Consider the following 17,134-nt stretch of genomic DNA (forward strand, 5'->3'; position numbering starts at 1 on the left):
GACTTTTCATACTTCAAAAGCCCACCCTGGGTAGAGAATGCCATGTGGAATTCTAGTAGAAAGAAGTAGACCTTCTCCACTTCTACCAACTCCAACGCTATACTCACAACCCTGAGTGTTCTTGCACATTCTTGCTGGGGAGGCCTTTGCCTGTACCCTTTCTCATTCCTGTGTGGGGAGATGACATAATATCCATATCTGGAGCAAGAGCAGGTGTGCTGTAAGAGGCAGAGTCCTCAAGGCCCCAAGAATGCATGTTCCTTGGCTGTGACGCAAACCCACATCTGCCTGAGACCCTCCAGGTCACCACTCTGGGACTTGGTAAACAGGAGAAACCAATGCAAACATGAAGCTCTTGCTGTTTGCTGTGCTCTGAGGAAGAGTTCATTGTCTCTGACCAGGGACGCTCATGTTTTCTGCTAGCATCCATGAAACAGTAATAACCTAACTTATTAGCTAATAAGGTAAAATTCCAGACTCTGACACTATTACATCTTTAAATTGGGAGATCTAATGTCTTTACATTATAAATATCAAAGGAACAAGTAACTTTTTAAAATTTTCTTGTGGAGATAAAATCTACATCACATGGTCATTGTGAGAATAAATTTTAAAAATGTATGGCACACCTGAGATATAGAAAATACCCAATAACTTTAATTGGACTCCTGCCCTTCCCAGGCACTCATCCCCCACATACACATACAATGAACCAGACAGGGAGCAGACTCTCTCTCCAAGATAGCAGAGTCCATTCCAAAGACAAGGGATGAAAGTCTAATATACCATTTTCTGAAATTTGTACAATGCTGCACTTACTCATAGAGTTTCCACTGATATTCTTTCATTTAATCCCTACACAGAAACCAAGGTTCCAAGAGGTCAATCCCTGCAGAAAGAACAGTAACAGACACTACAGGTCTGGAAAACGGCCACACAACAGGAGTCCAGGGACGTGGGCTGAGGAAGCATGGCTGAAATGCGGCTGGGACGTTGGTGTAGCAGCATGGCTGGGTCCTGAAAGCATGCTCTTTGTCCAGGTAAGCTGTGGGAGGGAGCTCCTGTCATGACAGGACCTCCTGAGGAATGTCAACACCACTGGAGAAATGGCTGGAAACCACATGATACAAAATGTCTTTTATTTGAATATTCTGATTGTTTTTAAATAGAAAAATTTTAAAAGGCCTTAATATACGAGGCTATCCTGTCCTGGATGAATCTGGACTTGGTTCCCTTTGGGTCCTTGGCAGCTTCTGCACTGTCTGTAGGCATCAGGGCCTTTGATCCGGTGACAGTATCACTTGAGGGTCTTGCTAAGGTTGGAGAAGCCAATGCCGACACAGGTCATCAGCACTCTATCGCCCCCCTTGCGTTCTTCATCACATGACTTGATTTCAATTTTAAACATAACCTGAAAAAAGCTCTTCAAATGCCGCAAAAATTCTATCCTAAAAAAAAAAAAGAGGGAGAAATAAAAGAGGAATTAAGACTTTTTTTAAAAGAACTTTCCTTTCACCTAGAACCCAAGCTTTTAATTTCCCAGATCAAGAGGAGTGACCAAAATTAAGAAATTCTCATCAGGGCTGATTAAATCATATTTATTTATAGCTTATGAATCTCCAAAGAGGATCTGTATTTGTGCAGAGATGCACACAAGATGAATTTTAAAAAGTTAAGAGGTTAGTACATGACACGTAACAGGTAAGTTTTGTCCTACACACTTGTTACAGTGGAAACAAAAATGATGGTAATCTTTGAGTGGCTCCTGCAAAGAGAGAAACATAGTTATGATTCATAGCATGAAGCGGTAAAACCAAGCAGAATGGCTACTGCTGACGCCAATATAGAGAAGTCTTTATTTTCACTCCTCAGCCTCAACAACACTTAACAAATATTTATCGAATGCCTACAATGTGCCAGGCATTGTTCTTGGCGCTCGTGATGTTACAGTCAACTAAAAATCCTCTCTCACATGAAGTTTTCAACCTAGTGGGGCAGACAAGGTAAGTTAAATATTCTTGAAAAGGGAAATTTAAATAGTATAAACAAGGCAGATGGGGAAGAAATGTGGTTAAAGAATATCTGTGTGTATATGGCAAGAGGCAATATTAAAATAAGGTGACCAGGGAAGAGCTCACAATAAGTACAGCGAGAAGTTTCATGGGGCTGTTTCTTGTTATCTCCCTTAAGAAAAAGCTGTGGCTTCATCCTAGAAGTACCTTGGGAACCACAATTCTACGCAAGGACCATGGTCTGGGTATGTACTCTTCTACTGGTCTGACCTAACAGATCTAGCATCATCCCAGGTACCCTGACTATAACACTCACCTGGAGAATTCATTAAACATACAGGTTGCTGAAGGCTCTGATCAACTGACAACTGATAGAGAAGACATGTCCACGTTGAAGAGCCCAGAACACAGGTCACATGCAAAAAGTCCCCTCTCCACTCTTTTTCAGGCCCTGTCTCCAGTGCACAGGGGCCAGAAATCTGTTATTCACAAGCGTCCCTGGTGATTTTTATCAGGCAAGTTTGAAAAATACTGGTTTATTTAAGAACAGATGTTCTGCATATCTGTAATAAAGTGTCCCAGAAATATTGTATTGTGCTCCTTGCCAATTGAACTGTTCCAAGCCCCTACCCCAGCCAGATGGGTCTCAGCCCCAAATGAACATAGAATCACCTGAGCTTTCAAAATACTGATCCTGACATGCAGATCAATGGAACAAAATTGAGACTCAAGAAATAAACACACTCATTTATGTTCAACTGATTATCAAAAAGGGTGCCAAGATGAGTCAACTAGGAAGGAATAACCTTACCAACGAATGGTGCTGGAACAACTTCACATAGGCCCTTTCTTCACATCACACACAAAAACTAACTCAATATGGATTAAAAGACCTGCATGTAAGTGCTAAAATGATGAAACTCACAGAAGAAAACAGGAGTAAATCTTCATAATCTTGGGCTGGTTTCTTAGGACACAAGAAACAGTGATGAAAGAAAAACAAATTGGACTTATCAAAATTAAAATATTTTGTGGACACTATCAAGAAAAGTGAAAATATAATATAATCCTCAGGATGGGAGAAAATATTTGCAAATCATGTATCTGACGAGAGAGAATCCTAAAAGCAGCAAGAGAGAAACAGCTAATAACATACAAGGGAGCTCCAATAAAACTATTATCAGATTTCTCAACAGAAATACTACAAGCCAGAAGGGAATGGCAAAAAATATTTCAAGCAATGAAAAACAAAGGCCTACAACCAAGACTACTCTACCCAGCAAGGCTCTCATCCAAAATGAAAGGTGAAATAAGGAGTTTCCCAGACAAAAGAAGGCTAAAAGAATACACTGCCACCAAACCAGCATTGCAAGAGATGCTTAAGGGTCTGCTTTAAGGTGAAGAAACAGAGACAGAGAGGAACACAGGTACAAAGGGGAAAAATGACAATGAATAAATACCTATCAATAACAACCCTAAATGTAAATGGACTAAATGCACCAATCAAAAGACACAGGGTAGCTGAATGGATTAGAAAGCATGACCCACATATATGCTGTCTACAGGAGACCCACCTGAGAACAAAAGATCTACAGAGACTGAAAGTGAAGGGATGGAAAAAATTATTTCAAGCAAATGGACATAAAAAAAAGCTAGGGTAGTAATACTTGTATCAGACAGACAAAGCCCAGAGCGAGTACTGTTACAGAAACAGGGGTGTTCCGAAAAACCCCATAGTTTGCGGCTGGGGGATGGGGAAAAGGAAGCAGCTTTTAGAATGCCTCCACATGCCTGAGGCTGGTGGCTAGTGTCTTTCTTATGCAAAATGGCTTTAATGCATCCAAAGCCTCAGGTAGATGGGAGGGGACTTGGACCAGGGGATGGTATGGAGAAAGCACAAAGATCCTGCGTGAGGTTCTGTGAATGGTCAGAACTGGTTACTGCACCCGCTGCATCAGAAGACGTAGTCAGGGATTTAAAAATAAGCGGCAGACATTTTAGCCAGGCTGACTATGTGCATTTAACTGGGGCTGAGGCTGACTGTGTGGATTTGACTGAGGCTGAGGCTGAGGCTTACTTTGTGGATTTGACTGGGAACAGACTGACCATGTGGATTACAAAAGGACTAACTATGCAGTTTACAAGGAGGCCAAGAATCCACGAGGTTCTGGATTAAAAGCTGGTGGACCCCATAACACAGACGAGGTCTCCCCAATCAGAACTGAGTGATTGGCAGCTGCTGGTAAAGCTGAACTGTGTCTGGAAAGTAGGGAAACAGTTTCTCTAACTTTTCTAAAGCTAGCCTGGTTTGGTAGTGGGGAGGCAAGGATATGTGTTTATGGGTGTTTTAAAGAACATAAGACTTAACAACAGAAATCCACAAATAACTAAATCTAAATAACAGTTAAATAAACAATTCTTTTTCTTTTCACTAAACTCTGGTATTGAGAGTTATAATTTTGGCGGCGGGCAATCGGGCCCCTAACTAAAGAGCCCGTGGGTTTGTTTTCAATTGGAGCAGCCCAGGCGTTCTGTAACAGTACCAGGAAGGAAATAATCAAGATCAGAGAAGAATTATCATGACATAGAAACTAAAAGAACAATTCAAAGGATTGATAAAACCAGCAGCTGGTTCTTTGAAAAGATAAACAAAATTGACAAGCCTTTAACTAGACTCATCAAGAAAAAAAGAGAGGACCCTAATAAATAAATCAGAAATGGAAGAGGAGCAATTACAACCGATACCACAGAAATACAAAGGATTAAAAGAAATTACTATGAACAACTATATGACAAGATATTTGACAACTGGGTGAAATGGACAAATTTCTAGAAATATATAATCTTCCACAACTGAATCAAGAAGCAGAAAACCTGAGTAAACCGATAACAACTAGTGAAAATGAAGCAGTAATCAAAAAACTCCCGGCACACAAAAGCCCTGGACTGGATGACTTCACGGGCAAATTTTACAAAACATTTAGGGAAGAATTAACTGCTATCATTCTTAATCTATTCCAAAAAATCCAAGAAGAGGAAAGACTCCCAAACTCTTTCTATGAGGTCAGTATTACCCTGATTCCAAAACTAGGTAAAGATGCAACAAAGAAAGAAAACTACAGGCTAATATCCCTGATGAACATAGATCCTAAAATCCTCAAAAAAATATTGGGAAGCTGGACCCAGCAATACATTAAAAAGATCATACACCACAATCAAGTGGGATTCATCCCTGGGATGCAAGGATGGTATAATATTCACAAATCAATAAACATAATACATCACATCAACAAAATGAAAGACAAAAATCACATGATCACGTATCTGGTGAGGTTTCAATATCTAGAATAAAGAATCCTTACAACTCAATAATAAAAAAACAAAATAACCTAATTTAAAAATGAATAAAGAATATATATAGACATTTCTCTAAAGATGACAAGCACAAAGCCAATAAGCATTTGAAAACATGTTCAACACTGTTAAGTCATAGGGAAATGAAAATCAAAATCACTATGAGATACCATTTCACAACCATCAGGATGGTTACAATAAAAAAGACAGATAAAAACTGTGTGTTAGAAAACCGAAAATTGTCATCACTGTGGAAAACAGATTGGTAGTTCCTCAAAATGTTAAACAAAAGAGTTATTGTATGATCCAGCAATTCCATTTTTAAATATTACACAAAGTAAATAAAAATATACACCCACACAAAAACCTGTGCACAAATGTTCAAAACAGCATTATTCATAACAGTCAAAAAGTGGGACCAACCCAATGCCCATCAACTAATGAATGGAGAAACAAAATGTGGTATATATTCATATAATGGAATATTGTTCAGTCATAAAAAGGAACAAAATACTGACACATGCTACAATATGGATGAACTTTGAAAACATTATAGTAGGTGAAAAGAAGCCATTTACCAAGAAACTCATATTGTCTGAGCCTATTTATATGAAATGGACAGAAGAGGCAAATCTATTATAGAGACAGAGGCAGATTAAAGGTTGCCTGGGGCTGGGGAGGAGTTGGAGAAATAGAGAACCACCATGAATGGGCAAAGGATTTCTTTCCGGGTGGTGAAAACGTTCTTAAAATTAGAATGTGGTTATATTCACACAACTTTGTGAATATACTAAAAACCACTGAACTGTACATTTTATCATTAAAAAATTTTTATAAGAGTTTATTTGAGCCAGTCTGATGATATATGATGGGGAACAAGATTTTAAATGCTCCTAAACTGTACACTTTGATGGGTAAACTGTGTGGCATATGAGTTATACTCAATAAAGCTACACACACACACGTGTGTGTGTGTGTGTGTGTATATATATATATATATATATATATATATAGTTTGTTAATTTAAAAAAAGTATTGATCCTGGCCCACCCTCATAGCATATACCAAACTAAGTATAAAGCCTACTGCAATGAACTTTCCCCTCTTTCTTTTCCTCTGTTCTAGTCGATCTAGTTAATGGAGGGAAAAGCAAAAAGGAGAAAAGGGGGCCGGAACAATTCCTCACCCTGTCCAGCTGACGTGACCTGCAGGCATGTCAGGGGTTAAGGGATGAAACAGGAACTGCCCTAGAGAGTAGTTCTGGTAAGCTGCATGCTCACAGATAAATTCCTCACTTCCTTACTCTCTCTTCCACCTAAGATTGTGGCACTTCATCTCTATCTTTAAAATAACATACCATTTGTCAACTCTTCTACAAAGCTTTTCCCTGGCCAATAAACCTCCTGAATTCTTGGCTCTGCCTGCAGTATCTAATTAAATGCTTATGTATAGCTGTCTCAAAATTGCCCCCTCCCTCCCCCTTCGTAAATTATATAAGCATCTCAGAGGCAATGACCTTAAGATATCATTGAAACCCATTATACCTGCTAGGCATTATGTAAGGCATTCAATAATGAGGGATGAAACAGAAATTAGGACGTAGGACTAATTTTGAGTAATGACTTCAACATTCTTAGCAAGTAAGGGCAGTCAGTTCTTCTCCAGCTGGCTTTCCTGTCTTAACTAACCAATTTTCAGTTTTTCGCTCTTCACCCCACCCTGTCCTAGGAAAAAAAGAAAACAAACATATCAAACCCACAGATAAACAGTCCACATCTGTGGGCAAAGCGTCCAGCTGGCGGCAGTGCAGACAAAGCCAGCCATCCCACCCACTCATCTGTACTCCAAGGAGAAAACAGCTTGTTCTCTCTCTCTCTCCCTGCTCTAATACAGGCCTGCTCCCAGAGCCTCCCAGCCTATTTCACCATGAATCGTTCAACTGTGCTAGAAAAGCCAGACACCCTGCCCAGCTGGCAGAACTCCTACGAGGCCTCAGCTTGCTTCTGATCTCTTGGAGAAGAACAGAAGAAACACAGGTTTGAGTGTGCAGCTGTAGATTTTTGCAGCTTTTGGGTATTTGTAGTCTTTGGAATAGTTAGGAAAAGCAAAGTCGGTTCCGTTTTTTTACGTAATGTTCTGCCAAGCCCTCAACCTGTCTGTATAAGGAAAAAGGATTAAGGTATCTTTCAGAATGTTCTCCCACCTCCAGCCCTACATTCTGTCTCCTATAGCTATCAAAAAGCAAACATGCTCAGAAGCTGAGGAATAACCACAGACAATATTAAATCCTAACAAATAGTCTCTTTAAGAAAATGAAAAACAGGGAATAAACTTGCCCCATATCGATACACAGCTGAGCAGTCATGTCCGGTGCTGATCCACATCCTTCTCCACAGCCCCACAGCTCAGCGTGGCTCCAGCCACACAGACCCCACGACGCCCCACCCCTTCCCTTTGCTTTTCTTCCAAACACATTCCATGGAGCCGCACTTGCTAGACACAACCACAAGGCCACACAGCCAGGCAAACGAGTGCTACAGCATTCTGAGGGCAGCTCTGCCCCCTAACAGAGGACCCCCCACGCAATGAGACTGGCAGCTTTTCAGGCTAACCGGATCAGGCAGCTAGGAGTGTGCAACTTCCATGTGAAGGACTTAAAGAACAATATCTGTAATAAACTTTTTTTTCCCAATGCAAAGTGATTTATTTAAAAACAACAACCAATAACAACGATGTCTTGTGAAAGCCTCCAGGCAGGTTTCAGAGAATCCTGGAACAAGGAGATAATTTTTCCTATGTATCTTCCAAGAGCGGGTTGTTCCCACCAGCACCGTTGGTCAACAGGTGAGAGCCACTGGGCTCAAAGTTATCTGTCCAGTGAATCCCAACTGCCCAGGACTGGCCAGGTCGCTGGGCCCTGCCCTTTAGAATACACACCTCACACCAGGTCCCTCTTCTGATACCTGCTAGAGAGTGGGGATGAGAGCAATGATAGGGAGCTCGCTCTCTCTGGCGGCTCCCAAACTAAAACAGAGGGTCCCAATTCCTGCTCCACCAAGCCACTCGGATACTGGAGACACCTACTTCTCGGGTCTCAGGAACGGATGGGAGATCCAGATGGGGCCCCTGTAATCCTTGTACCACAACTTTTAAATATATTGGTGGTGCTATTTCTGTCTAGTGGCTTTCCCAAAGCCCAGCTGGCTTCCGCTCTAAAACTAAGTCATTAAACTTGGTTATAAGGGCAGAGGAGACAGGCAGGTTGGCTGCACTGTTGGGAGATGTGGGTCCCAGGACAAGTTTGATTAAACACTCACTACGAGCAGGTCACTGACCTCTCTCTCAACTGAAAAGTACAGATATCACTTGCTTTTACCATATACCAAATATGTTCTGGGGTTCGAACAGCTTAATAAAGGTGACAGGGCTTTGCAGCATTTTAAACACAATTAAATCACAAGTGTAAGGTGGAGCAGTATCCTGCGAGCTCAAGAGAGCAGTTAAACAACTGAACTCAAAAGAGTTGTAGGCCTGACCAGCACATCAGTTTTCCTACATGACTTCATTCGATCTTCACACTGCTGTGAGACAGACAGGGTGAGCCAAGAACCCCCAGTCAGTCCATGTTTAGCAAGGACCCTTGGCTCTCATTCCCTAGCACATTACAAGTAGCAGAAAGAGGTCATTTATTAAAGTGACAAAAACCCCAAAGTGGCATGGTTCATTGTAGCCCTCTGAGGAAAGATAGGAGATCGTTTTAGGCAGAATTTGAAATGAGGACTCTCTGAAAAAAACACAGCATGGCTCCCTGCCTCAGGCAGGGAGGTATCTGGAGTCCGACACCGTGGATAGAATCCCAGCACTTATGTAAGAGCAGTGGGTCAGGGAAGCATGGACTCCGGACGAGACTGTCTGAGTCTGAATTCCACGTGCTGATTATGTGACCCTGGGTGTGTGACCCAACCTCTCTGTGCCTCAATCCCCACACCTGCAAAGTGGAGTGTGCAATAGCACCTGTCTCTGTCACCCTCATAGGGTTATTAGGAACACTAAATGAGTTCATATTTGTATAGCCTTAAAACAACATGTGGCCAACAGTAAATTCTGTGTTTGTTAAAGAAACACCTACATTACAGAATTCTCGGGAACAGTAAATAAGATGTGTGCAGTTTGTTTAGCAATATGACTGTAGGAAGCTAGTCATAAATTTAAAAATTAACAAATCTAAATTTATAGATATCTAAGCAAACAATTTACAGCTGACTTTAGGCTGGAAATTACCCAAAGCAAGTTTACCGGGCCTCCTAGTGTTCAAAGTGACCTTAGCAGGAGACTAGATTTCCCAGAGAGGGACAGGGCAAAGGAGGGTCTGGGTGGACACCGCAGTGTCCAGTGCAGACCAAGCTCTGCCAGGCATGCTGCACTGCTGACAACACTAAGTGCCTGGCCTTATTTAGGCTTTGCTCCATCTCCACAAGCCCATGACTGCAGGACCGTTCACCTTCTCCACAGATGAGACGGAGGCGAAGAGACGCTAATGGCCATGGTCTCCCAGGGCTCCAGGGTAGAGCCAGCACTGAAATCAGACAGGCTGCACTTCAATGTCCATGCACCGACAACATGTGGAGAGCTCTGGTAACCGCAGTCTCCAGTAATGAATAATTTGTGAAAGTGCTATTTTCTTGCTGTTAATCCCACTTTTACGTATTTAAAAGCATAAGTCCTCCATAAACTGTAATATTAAGCTTTTTCAGGGGAAGATGGAACCACTGTCACTAATTGTAAATGACCTAAAACTCCACAAATTGAAGAGAAATAGATTCTTCAGGCGATACCTCAAAAAATTAAAAATGGATCTGCCTCTCGACCCAGCGATCCCACTTCTGGGAATACATCCAAAGGAACCCAAAACACTAATTCAAAAGAACATAAGCACCCCTATGTTAACTGCAGCATTATTTACAACCACCAAGATATGGAAGCAGCCCAAGTGTCCATCACTAGATGAGGGGATAAAACAACTACGGGACATTTACACAATGGAATACTTCTCAGTTGTAAAAAAGAAAATTGTACCCTTTGCGACAGCATGGATGGACCTGGAGAGCATTATGCTACGTGAAATAAGCCAGTCAGAGAAAGACAAACACCATATAATTTCACTCATATGTGGAATCTAATGAACGAACTGAACTAACAAGGAAAATGGGGATAGACTCATAGCTAGAGAGCAGGATGACAGCTAAGGTGGGGGACGTTAAGGGTGGAGGGATTCAGCAAACAGGAAAAAGGACTCAGGGACAACAATGTGGTGAATGCGAGGTGGAGGGAGTGTTAGGGGACTAAATGGCAATGGAAAAAAATAAAATAAAGATTAAATTTGAAAAGAAAAGAAATATGGACAGAAGAATGAAAAGAAGAACAGAGACCCTGATTTTTCAGAGAGGGGTTTGAAAGCAATACTGCAGGAGAAAACATCCTCCTTAACCCCCATGCGCTGTAAAAAAAAATAAAATAAAGCTACCTATACAAATCATAATGTGAAAACTGCCAGAAGAAACACATTTCTTTAACCCAAGGATGGTCTTGCTTTTAGTTTTCTTGGGAAATTTGAGATTTCAAAAAACAGATTTTTATGACTCTCGAATCCAACTATGATTAACTGTGCCCAACCACCATGATTATACTGACTATATATCTCTGCCTTTTTTACCCTAAAATGTACCCACAAATGTGATGTTAACTTCATCTATTGGGTCCCAGAAGGATATGTATTTCTTCCTACCTTTGCCCCTCATCACTTTGGGCCTCTGCAGCCTTCCACAATGATAAAGAACAAAAAGGGTCCCAAACAGATAAGCTTTCAAAAATAAAACTCCTTACAACCCACGCCCCCACGTTGTGCTAGCTTACTAAAAAGGAAGAAAGCCGCCCTTTCTCACCCATGGCAGCCCCTCTTGTATGAAACCCTGAGAGGCAGGAAATACAGAGCAAGATAACCCCAAGTCTCAAACATAATTTTGCAATTTGTCCCAGTCTTGCAAAGCTCCATTCAGAGTAGACCACTTTGTTTTCCTGGGAGATGTAGTAATTTTAGGCAAGGTTTCTGAAGACAAGACCCTACAATTAATGTTTGGTGAGAGGGTGTGTTGAGGAGAGCACAGGAACTTAAAAAAAATGTCCAGGCACATCTTGACTATCTCCACAGAGCCTGATGCCTTGAAAAATTATAAAGGCTCTATAGCCGAACTGAAAAAAAATCTCTTAAGGGCAAAAAAAAGAAGTGCTAGGAAAAAATAAAAATACACATTCCATTTTCTCACATAATGTTCTGCCAAACCCTAGGCCCCACAACCATCCACGTCTGGACACCACCTCAATGCTGTGTGAGCAACCAGACCTGCTGCTGCCCAGAAGCAGAGGCTAGGAAAGCAGCAGCAGTGAGAGAGCTGAGAAGCTGAAGGGGCCATGGTGGTCACAGACTGTCACCTGCTTCCAGGGAACTCTCTACAGGAAGCAAATCTCTGCAGTTAGGGTGCTATACTCCCAGTCCTCACTGTCTCTCCAAATGCCTTACCTACAAAGTCTACTTAGCAATGTTATTCCTGATGTTAGTGTGCCATTGAGGATTACTCAATTTGTTTCCTGTCCTGTGAAATACTTCACACAAGTTATCCACAGATAATGTGGTCCTCACCAGTTTCCTGCTTCCAGTCTTCTCCCATTGTGAACAGAATGTATTCTCTCCCATTTCCTTTTTCCAAAAGGACCTCCCACCACCAATGCAAAATTTTTAGAAGCCCTCCAAAAGGGCTCCATGCCCCCAAGCGATGAACCAATGGTGCAACACCCCCTCTGCAGGGCTTGCCCCTTTCTCAATGTGATGGCACCACCATTCTTCAGTTATCACAGTACTGTACCTTTCACATATACAGCATCGGTACCATGATAACCGAAAAAGGACAGTTCAGTCTCATATCTACCTGAATATCTCCTCCCACACAAGGCCCACCCACCGATGACCCCATAAGGATCTCTGGCACATGTACACACACCCAGATGTCAGTGCTCAAACAGGCTGTTACAGCAAACTCATTTGTTATATTCAAGTCTTCTGATGAGCTGCCCCTTTTGGAAAGTGCCTGCTTTATTACCTCCGCTGTCAAACTTACCTTTACAATTTCCCTACCAGTCCAATGGCATGACTTTGCCTCTTTCTTCATCTTTCCAGCCAGTTCATGCCCTATCATCTTGGACAAAAAGACAGCCCTATTTGCCAAAGCTAGGGAAAAGAGGAATTTTAAAAAACTAATAACAAAAGCCAAGCCATAATGGAACTTGGAGTTTACCTCCAAAATGGGAAAACATCTAAAGCATAGCAAAAGAACTGTCTATTATACCACACACCTTCAATGATATGGAACTGAGAGGTGGGAATGATGAAACTATAGGAGAGAGAGCAAGGCAAAAGTCTTGTTAAACAGTAGGTTAAGAGTGACAACTTCCCGCTCATTTAAGGATGAGAACAAGCAGGTGTTCACAGTGATACACCATGCACAGTACAAGACTTCTGTCATTTCATGCAATTGGAAGATGAATTTGGACAGCATAATGATGCCGAAAGAAAATAACTCACGTGTAGGGAGAGAGCGGTCCCAGCAGGACTTTAGAAACGTCCTGTTGTCCAAGGGTCATAAACAGCAGAGCCAGGCTTTGGTTGGTTGAGTCCACACATCCACCCTATAAACACAAAACACTTCAAAGATTAATTGTTATACCAACCAGGAAGTGGAAAACTAAGAACAGTCACAAATACCCAGAATATCAGAACCATAGAAGAGCAGATTGCAAATTTCAAGCAAATATAAAACAGAATATGAGTCTTTTAAGAATCATCCCTGTATTGTTTAATTTTGGGGGTTAAACCAACAGTTTATCAAAACAATTGTATTAGCTGAGACTATCAGAATAAACAGACATTCAAGTTTACTGAGTTGCATCTACAGAAAAGTAAAACTTTCTCTTCTAGCTAAAGCAGCAATAGGACATACAAAAAGAAAAGCATAATCAGTTCTAGGAAATGTGCAGGTAATGAACAAGGGTGAAGTGAATGGACTTCTGCTTATTTAATGTTAATCTCTCATAGAACACCACAGACAATCTGACATGAAAGGACCTTTCCTATAAGACTTAGTTACATTCAAAAACTGCTTGCCATGTTATATTAGTTTCTCTTTAGTCTTCCTGTGTGCCTTAAAACTGAAGAACTGTCCATTCTTATTATTTATGCACTATTTTCCCTACTTTTCCTTCCAAATCAATAAGCAGAACAGAATTCTTCTCACAAACTTTCTCCTGAGGAGCAATTGTTTTGGTTGCTTTTTTTCTTTCATTTTTGAATTCCTTGACTATTTTAGCCATTCTGCTTCTATTAGATGCACACATTACTACTGTTTACATGTGTGCCTTAAAAAATGTCTTCCTTTCTGATCACTTGTTCTGGGAGAACTTTATTTAAAACAACTCAAACTTATATTGTACATAGTGAAAGTAGAATGACCTTGAATTTCTACATGTTTTGTACACGTCACAAAAAGTACCCAGTTTCTGACGATGGCATATCCCTGTCCAGGCCTAGACTCCTAAGCTTTAAGTGGAACGGGAGGCCACTCCCTGCTGGGTACACCTCTCTCCTTTGTAAATGCATGTAGTGTAGGCAATAAATCGATTCTCAGGTACAGACACTCCTTGCTATCAGATTTTATTTATGACAACGGAAAAGAAAATAAGGGGGTTTTATCCAACTGCTAGCCTTTAAGAAAATCTATTGCTCTTCCAACACTACCTTAAAGGTAAGCAAATGTTAAGATAAGAACAGTTAAAACATATATATTTCCATCCAAAAAAGAAAACCTGACTGATAAGAGAAGATGAGGATCAATAAAACCATTTTACAAAACTTGTTGCCTTTCATATTGGGTTGGCCCAAAAGTTAGTTTGGTTTTTGTAAGATGACTCTAGTAGTGCTTAGTTGTCTTTTAACTTCATTCGAAACAATTTTGTTAGATTGTATTGTGACAGCTGTCATATATATCAGCGTGCATTATAAAAAAACATCAAAATTGGTTAACTTTTGTGTAGCTATTTTCATATTGAAGATGGAAGAAAATATGTAATATTTTCTTCACATTATGCTTTATTATTTCAAGAAAGGTAAAAATGCAAGTGAAACTCAAAAAAAATAAAAAGATCTGTGCACTGTATGGAGAAGGTGCTGTGTCTGACTGAATGTGTCAAAAGTGGTTTGTGAAGTTTCGTGCTGGAGATTTCTTGCTGGACAGTGCTCCATGGCTGAGTAGACCAGTGGAAGTTGATAGCGATAAAATTGAGACACTGAGAAAAATCAACATTACACCACACAGGAGATAGCTGACATCCTCAAAATATCCAAATCAATAAAGTTACTGGTGAAAATGAAAAATGAGTCTTATTTTATGGAAAAAACTAAATACACTTTTTGGCCAACCCAATATGACTGTCTAAAACTAAACTGTTCTCTTCAGTTTCTGCCTCCTATCACTATACTGCTATTCTACCATTCTTAATCGACTTTTATTGTTTCTTATTATATACTAGACCAGTATTTTAGTGCAATAAATATGTTTGGGGTCTGTGTACAGGATACGTTGGAGGGAGTGGTGGGGCCACCCCTTAGCAGAAGATACACCCGTGTGCCAAGTGGCTTCAATCTCACTGAAAAATGAGATACGAACAGAAACCAGAAACAATTTGAGGTGAAGCCAAAGCTCTGCAGCCACTGAGGGCTCTGGATACCAGTCGGCAAAGGTAAGCAGGGGGGCTGTCACTCACGGCATAGAAGGGAGGTTTTGGGGAGGTGTGGCCCTGGAGGAATGATGTTTGGAGGGGAAGAAAGAGCAGTGGGATGAGGGAAATATGACCTAGGACAAGTGAGAACAGCCAGGAGGCCAGCCTGGAAGGGCTGCATGCTACCTTCAGGGCAGAAGTATGTGAAACTGTGGGGAGAAGGTGCAGTAGGCAGACTAAGGGCTTTTCTGAGTCCAGCAAGTGTTCTGATTTATTGAGGAAAAGCGATAAGCTAGTGAAGGTCTTTGAGCACAGGAATGAAAAGATCAAGTGTTTCAGGGAATTCAGACTGAAGGGGATGTTGGAGCAGATCTGGAGAGGACTTCCACCCTGCAAGTGGGGAAAGCCAACACACATATGGAGATGTGAGGGTGGGCACAGGGTAGGAGGTGGAGACAGCGAAAAAGGTAGATAGGAAAGGCAGTTTCAGAAAGCCTGGAACAGAATCAAGAGGACCTGGTAACTGATGAGACATAAATAGAACAAGAGGGATTAGATCATAGGATTAAAACCTTGATAAAAATAAACAGCACCTTCAATAGGGATAAGTTTTCATTACTTGTTTAAACCATGTCACAACACAGACCTATAAATTATTATTCATAAAAACACGAGGCATTTTCTTCCTTTTAACAACACAAGATCATAGATCCACAAAAAAGGAAGTTTTCTTAATGATTAAAAACAAAAACAAAACTTGAGGCAGGCACAATGAAATAGTTTTTAAGTAGAAGTTAACTAGAGTAAAGAGAAAAAAATAAAATAACCCAATCTGGATTGCATGTTTTCTCTCTTGTAGACTGCGTTTTCACCTTGAGGCTTAGAATACACACTTTACGGGGATAAAAAACCCACGCTCCAGCTGGGCTATCCCATAATGTGATGGTTCCAGTTCCCCCAGGCTTACTGGAAAGAGATGGAAACGTCCCCTGAAAGAGGACTTTCAGCCACCAAGGAAGGGAATTCCTTCCAGGGGCTCAGAGATGCCCGTATCACACGCACATTCTGTCTTCACAGATGTCTAGATGACAAACTTCCTAGATGACATAACTTCTTGATCGTTTATTTACTCCCAACTTTTAGTTATTACCCACCTTTCAAAAAGTATCACTAAATTAAGCATCAAACATTGAGCTGATTTAGCATCAAAAAAGCTACCTTGGCTACACAACAACTGTGAGAAGATTCTCCCCCTTCAGGAGGATTTCATCCGACGGTATTTCTTTCTGCCACTATTTGCTGGCTGAATGGAGCGGAGTCACACTACTGAAAACACAGTTATAGGTCCTTTGTCTTCCGTTTTCATTAGACAAACATTAAAAAAAATGTTTTAAGACCTGGACATTTTAATGAACTCTGAAACAGTTCATTCTTATTTGTTCCGCCGTGCGACCAAGGAGATAGTACTGAGAATGGCGACTGATCAGCAGAGAACGCTGTGGCTACAAGCTGTATTCCTAGTGAGGCCTGTGCAAGGGTCAATACCAATGAACCAGGCATCACTCCCCCACAACAATAAACTACAGTGACAAAAAGAACAATTAGTAAAACAAAATCACCACTGTACCCCTGCCTTATTGGTGTTATTTCACTGAGATCACATATAATTTTTGCTACTTTAAACAGGGCAAAGCTTCCTTGGAGACTTTAGGAAAAAAAATACAGAAATGTCTAATAACTGAGAATTAATACACAGAAATACAGAGATGAAAGGCTCTTTAGCTGAATAAAAAAAAATTTACAAACATTATACACCACACAAAAGCAAATCACAGAGTACAGTGCTTGCTAGTGCTCGGCTCAAGAAGAAGGGGCCTCACATAAACAGCACAGCAATGACCATCCCTGGGAGCCTGACCTGGATTCTACAAGTCAAGGAAAAG

The 17,134-nt window shown here is 40.9% G+C and overlaps 1 protein-coding gene across 2 annotated transcripts in view; it reads right to left on the reverse strand.

Annotated features, from left to right (window-relative positions):
* Window positions 1–1,122: 1,122 nt before the first annotated feature.
* RCL1 (RNA terminal phosphate cyclase like 1) overlaps window positions 1,123–17,134 on the reverse strand; it is a 69,579-nt gene continuing 53,567 nt past the window's right edge. For both annotated transcript variants that reach the window (XM_090274134.1, XM_090274133.1), the window contains 2 exons: window positions 13,003–13,106; window positions 1,123–1,448 (listed from right to left, as the gene is read on the reverse strand). In XM_090274134.1, the coding sequence (XP_090130260.1) occupies window positions 1,298–1,448; window positions 13,003–13,106 (255 nt within the window). In that variant the 3' untranslated portion in view covers window positions 1,123–1,297. The remainder of the gene's footprint in view (window positions 1,449–13,002; window positions 13,107–17,134) is intronic.

The sequence above is a fragment of the Furipterus horrens genome, unplaced genomic scaffold (assembly GCF_987537825.1).
Source record: "Furipterus horrens unplaced genomic scaffold, mFurHor1.1.pri manual_scaffold_4, whole genome shotgun sequence".
Taxonomy (NCBI): domain Eukaryota; kingdom Metazoa; phylum Chordata; class Mammalia; order Chiroptera; family Furipteridae; genus Furipterus; species Furipterus horrens.